At 44.1% G+C, this 6,479-nt stretch overlaps 1 protein-coding gene across 1 annotated transcript in view; it reads left to right on the top strand.

Moving 5' to 3' along the window:
* Positions 1-2,571: 2,571 nt before the first annotated feature.
* Positions 2,572-6,479, top strand: part of cacng8a (calcium channel, voltage-dependent, gamma subunit 8a) — a gene marked incomplete in the record, with an annotated part of 8,306 nt that continues 4,398 nt past the window's right edge. The window contains 2 exon segments of the mRNA XM_048229087.1: positions 2,572-2,710; positions 5,331-5,561. Coding sequence (XP_048085044.1) covers positions 2,677-2,710; positions 5,331-5,561 — 265 coding nt within the window.

The following is a 6,479-nucleotide window of genomic DNA, read 5'->3' as shown; positions in this document are numbered from 1 at the left end:
TTCTGTTCAGTTTGTATGAATTATTGTCACTAAAATGTACATCCGATGTCTCTGCCTGCTTGTTAAACACATATGAAAGAAAAGGAGGGGCGTTTGAGTGCGTGAATTGTTTGCTGACAGTTTTCAGGTACACATCTATTGGATGCTGTTCATTTTCTTCAGCGGTTCTGCATTTGACGATTGCGCAAATCCTGTTGTTGATTTTGTGTGCTAATGTGAATTTATATTTCCAATTTAGTGCAAGCAAAATGAATGACATGTAGGCGTTGTTTTTGGTCGTTTATTGATTTTCTGTTAGGAACATAAATTAGGCTACACGGACCGTGGCAGTAAAACGTTCACAATTACGTTTAAAGGTGTATTTTGCTAATGTTTATCACAAATCATTAAGTATTTTCTTCGATCATTCATAGTTGTCTCCATCAGTTTAATACATGCTTAGACTTTGCTGGTGGTCTCGACACTAGAACAAATCGACACACATCCATGAAAGCCTCAAAGCGTCCATATCAACGACATACAAAGACAGGAACGATACACAAGCGGTCTCTGTCCATAGTAGCACGTTCGTTATCGCTACGTGTTGCAGTGGCGGTGATGCACTAGCAAGGTGTTCCACAGAAAACAATCTCAGTCGCGTCTGGCAACGACACTGTGGCCAAGAGCTCTTAACCTGAACCCCATTGATCCCACAGCCATACTGTATCTCGAGGCTTAGCTACATGTGTTACTTTTCACTGCTTTCATAGCATGAAGGTGAACATATAGGTATGGGTTCTCTGTAGTCCATAAATGAGCAAATACAACAAATGTCTTATGATGTCTTAGAGTGTGTGTCTGTGTGTGTGTGTGTGTGTGTGTGTTTGTGTGTGTGTGTGTGTGTGTGTGTGTGTATGTGTGTGTATGTGTGTTTGTGTGTGTTTGTGTGTGTGTGTGTGTGTGTGTTGTGTGTGTGTGTGTGTGTGTGTGTGTGTGTGTGTGTGTGTGTGTGTGTGTGTGTGTGTGTGTGTGTGTGGTTTCCAACATATGCATGCATGTGTGTCTGTGTGCATTTGTATATATGTTTGTGTGTGTGTATATATGTTTGTGTGTGTGTGCACTCAGGGCACACACACAAAAACACAATTTCTGTTCCCAGCACAGAGCATTGGCCTGGTGCTATACTGTACCACATCCACCCACCAGCCTGGGTCCAGCTTTGCTTCTAGTTGTGTCCAAATACCACTCATATCCCCTGGCATGTTTGTTTTCCCTGCCATGACCACCATGACCACCCACCTCCCCCCACCCCCAGAGCCTGACTGTCGTCATGGATATGTATCTGTCAGTCTGACCTCACTCCTGCACTGCACTTGACCTCTGACACCAAAGGTCTTTGCTGCTTCTGCCCTTCCTCTTTGTCCTCACAGACATGTCCATGAGGTTTCCATACCCAAGGACTGGACATGAAACATGACCGCTGATGATGGGTCCTGGTGGGGGACACTCAAAACACACTCAAAAGTGTGTGAGCTGGTTTAGCAGAGCAGCTGAGAGTGCTAGTGTATGAGGAGGATGCTGTGTGTGAGCATGACTATGGGTGTACGGCTGTGCATGCTTATATACTTTACTTTATGGCTTTCAGACATAATATGTGTAAGACTAGAGGTTCTGCGGATGTTAAACAGTGGGGCCGTATATCTGAACAACATAAACGGTCATATGGAAGTCCGAACTTAGCCGGTTGTGTGTATGTTGCTGGCCAGTCCAGCGTATAGGAGGCATGGAAGCTGGGTGTCAGCTTCCCCTCCGCAGGGAGATGTCATACCGCAGGATTCGAACATCACCGTCCAGTGGTCAAGGACTGTGCATTCATATTTATACACAAGAACCACCACACACACACACACACACACACACACACACACACACACAGACACACACACACACACACACACACACACACCACGTCTCACCCTCCTCATCCCTATAACACACACAACCTACCACTACCCCCCCCCCCCCCAACCCCTTCTCATTCTGGCTCTGTTCTCGACTTTGGAATCCACTGTTGCCATGGCGATGGAGCGGAGCACGCTCTTGCTCTCTCTCTCTCTCTCTCTCTCTCTCTCTCTCTCTCGCTCACGCTCACTATGCCTTCTCTTCCTTTTTCATATATGTCTCCTGTCTTTCCACGACTGTGTGGATAGAGGGACGTAACAACAGCACCAGTTCTCCTGTCACTTTCACAGAGGAATGACAATGTGAAGCAATGTAGAGTGGATGTTTTGCCATGACCATTTTGAAAGCATTAAATAACGATGCTGTCTGATGTGTGCTTTTATGTGTACGTTTGTGTGTGTGTGTGTGTGTGTTGTGTGTGTGTGTGTTGTGTGTGTGTGTGTGTGTGTGTGTGTGTGTGTGTGTGTGTGTGTGTGTGCATTTCTCCCTCAGGACCAAATCAAGGACTCCTGCCATGAACGTATACTGAGGACAGAAGGAGGAAGCAAAGCAACAAGAAAGATCCTTTCCACCTACAGGCACAGCAAAGGGGAGAAAAAGAAGAGAGAGAGAGAGAGAGAAAGAGAGAGAGAGAGGGGGAAAGAGAGAAAGAAAGAGAGGAGGACAGTCGATGGATACAACCTGGACAGAGGAGACGGCACACTCTTCGGTTAAAGGACTTCGGACTCTTGAAACATGGAGGGAACAGGGAGGGTGCACATGCCTCCAGGTAAAACACACTGGATAGGAACTTACAGTGCAGCACATTGCAAAGACCCCACACATTGCATCACATGAGTACAGTACATTTCCTGTGTGTTAGCCGCATTGTGTATAAACCACAGGACTGTGTTTTATGCAAGTTAAAATAACAAAAAACATATTAATACCATATTAAGTGTCCATGTGTATTGAACCTCATAGCTGAAGAAATTTTGCAAAATCAACCTCGTATATCAATCAACCATGTATAAACCTTGACTAATAGTTGGGAAATTACGGTGGGTATGGTAGAGTGGCAGTGATGTCATCGACTGATAACCAGTCGACCCATTAGCCGAGTCTGTGACGCTTTGGGTAAAAGCATCTGCTAAATATCAGTCAACGTTAACTTCAAAAGAACTGCTTACATCCATATGCACATGCAAGGCCTTACGTCTACCCAAACATGTGTGAACATAGAGGGCTTTGGACAAAAGCGTCTCATAAATACCATCACATCAACAAATATCCTAACCACATATATCTACTAAAATAGTGAACACATAATATGTACTTGACACTTAACACACCGGCACATTCTTTCTGAATATCTGCATCACTAACTGATGGTATTGATACAACAAATAAACCAAATATACAAGTAGACTAAACATTTTTTTGAGAATTGCCATGTCATTGTTATTAGATTAACTACTACAACTTGCACTACAAATGGACTTTTTCAGTTGTCTTCTGGCGTTCAGACTAGATGGACAATAAGCATACATGGTTAAGCTCAGTGATACACCATACATGATCATCTATGACTGACACAAGTCCAGACTGTCCTACTTCGATGATGTTTTCAGCCTGTCGTTGGCTGTCTTGTTTACTCGCCTTCCTCTGTTCTCTCCAGCTGTGAAATCACTGTTGGCAAAATGAAGCTATAGGGGAAAATGGCCATGACAAGCCTCTTAGGACGGCCCCCTCCATTCCCGCCTGTGGTAGTGTAGTAATGGACTGGCCATTAGTGACCAGAATGACTAAACAATGGTGTCAGTGCAGGAGAGACAGATGATCTCTCTGTTTGTTGCATTTCTCCTTCATCTGAAGGAAGGGAAGTAGTATTTATAAAGTCTGCACTCTCATCCTCTAATACGATTGTATTGACAGATGCAGTAGTAATTCCTAGCTAAGGGCTCCTCTGCACTGCAGCTTCAATGTTATTCTCCTTCTGTAAGTCACTTTGGATAAAGGCGTCTGCTAAATTATTAAATATAAATGTAAGTAATATTGTCCATCATCCTCATGTTTTTGGCATTAAGCATATGAATCATTACACATATGGCTTTTTTGATCTGAAGTAAAGAAATTACATTTAATTTAGGAACACGCCAACTTTTGGGAAGATTAGCTCTCCCCAAACCAGTTAGTCTATAGCTAGCCTATAGCTAAAAGGGAGCTATAGGCTAACTGGTCTGACCCACTTCCCGTGAATTATGGCAAGTTGGTTCCTTTTGATTACGTGTGTAACATTCACATGAGCGTTAGTTTTAGCTCTTGAATGGGGGAGTAGTGAGTGATTTCGAGTAACCCTGGCGAAGCCAGCTGTTCGGGGTGAATTATACACAAAACCGCTGCGTATGATGTAATGCCGCTGACAGTGAAAAGGCCTCTCTTGCTCTGGAAGTGGAAAAAAGGAAAGGCTGTATGATGTAGTTGCCATGGATACAGACAACCTTTTGACCTCCTCGGCTCATTGTGCGGTTAGCGGCCCTCTTGAAAGCTCTCCCATATGGGTGATCGTGAGCTGTGGCTGACCTCCCTCACAATGACCCATCCCTGAGCTAACTGTGGTCCTCGTCCCCCTCACTTACATCCACTGGGCTCTCAACTACCACTTTCTTGGACCAAGTGCTGTCAAGCTTGAATGTTTACAATTTTCAGGGGCTATCTGTGCTTCTATGATGTCAGCTTTCTAGTGCTCTCCGCTCTCAAATTACCATCTTAGTTCACCCTCTCTCTCTCTCAATGTAATGTAATGCCACCATCTTGTTTTTCTTTCTCTCTTCCTGTTTGGGTTGGTTTTCTTCTCTCCTTCACTGGTGCCCTTCTCTTCTCTTCCTTGGTTTTCCCTTTTCTCTTCTCCTCTGATCATTTCATTCCTTCTTTCATCCTCTCTTGTGGTCTTCCAACATTTTCTCCTCTTTTTTATTTTCTTTCCCTCCCCTATCTTCTCTTCTATTCTCCTCTTGTCTTTTTTTCTCCTCTATTCTTTCCTCTTCTTTTCTTCTCTTTTCTTCTCATCTGTTCTCTTCTCTTCTATTTGCCTGCTTTCTCTTTTCTTCTCTTCACTCTTTCTTCTTCCTCATCCTCTCCTCTCTCTTCTCCTCTCCTCTGTCTTTTCCTCTCCTCTTTCTTCTCTTTTCTTCTCTCTCGTCTCCTCTCCTCCCTTATTCTTCCTCTTCTCCACTCTCCTCTTCTCATCCCCCTCTCTCTCTTCTCCTCTCTTCCTCCTCCTCTCCTCTCTCTTCTCCTCACTTCTCTCTTCTCCTTTTTTTCCTCCTCCTTTCCTCTCTCTTTTCTTCCTCCTCCTCTCTTCTTCTTCCTCCTCTTCCTCCTCTCTCTCTTGTCCCCTTCACCTCCAGCCATGGTGTGGTGCGAGCGGGGCATCCAGGTCCTCCTCACCACCGTGGGAGCCTTTGCGGCCTTCACCCTGATGACGGTGGCCATCGGCACCGACTACTGGCTCTACGCCCGTGCCTTCATCTGCAACAGCACGGCCAACTCCTCCAATCAGGACGACCCCCACAACAAGGACAAGAAGGACCCAGGCGCCCTCACCCACTCTGGCCTGTGGAGAATCTGCTGTCTAGAGGGTGAGAAGGGACCTTCTTCTCTTACTGTTGAAGGTGATAACATTAGCTAGTGGCTAAGGAACTGAGCTAGCAAGCAGTAGCCAGAAAAGTTCAGAGTTCAATTGCCGGCTGCCACCATTGTGTCCTTGAGCCTTGAAACTGGCCATTGTAAGAAGTAAGTAAGAGGTGGTCAACCCTGGCCTGCCATGCATCTTCTTCTTCTACCTGTGTGTTTGATAGTGTCACAAGTCCAGCTATCTCCCACCAGTTGTGAGAGACAATAGTCATAACTGATATGAACCTTAAGCTGCCAATATGTAGAGGGAGGCTTACTGTATTCTTTGGTCCTTGCTGGGGTTTATGAATCTGAGGTTTGGTATTGATTTCATGGTGTGCCTCCATTGCTGTGTTTGTCAAAGTCCTGGAGGATCCTTTAATATACTAAACGGGGATGTAGTGGAGGCTAAACGCAAGTAAACACAGTTTATCCACCTCTGAAATAGAGAAATAGAAATAGAGTTTATCCACCTCTTATTAGAGTTTATCTACCCCTCAAAAGAGTTTATTCACCATTTTGAACAACAACAACAACAACAAGTTTTAACATTCAAAAATCAAAATATTATCCACATTCACAATATGTACACTCTAGGAACCATTTAATACCACTGATATTGTTATAAACATTGGACAATAACCTCCACCATCATCAAACATGTTCAAACATGTTTTAAAAATCCGATACCACATAGCGCAGTCCACCTCACAGAATTCATAGATTACCCACCTCTTATTTTACCACTACATCCCTGGTACTAAACTATTGAATATAGCATTTGAGTACTTGGCAAGGATCATTTGCCCTTTAAATAATTACAGTTTTGTTTGACTAGCATCCTGGTCAGGACTAGATTCATTGTAATAGATATTTTAGATAAT

The sequence above is a fragment of the Alosa alosa genome, chromosome 20 (assembly GCF_017589495.1).
Source record: "Alosa alosa isolate M-15738 ecotype Scorff River chromosome 20, AALO_Geno_1.1, whole genome shotgun sequence".
Classification (NCBI taxonomy): Eukaryota; Metazoa; Chordata; class Actinopteri; order Clupeiformes; family Clupeidae; genus Alosa; species Alosa alosa.
The sequence above is the reverse complement of the archived record's forward strand: the minus strand, read 5'-3'. Positions and strand labels throughout refer to the sequence as shown.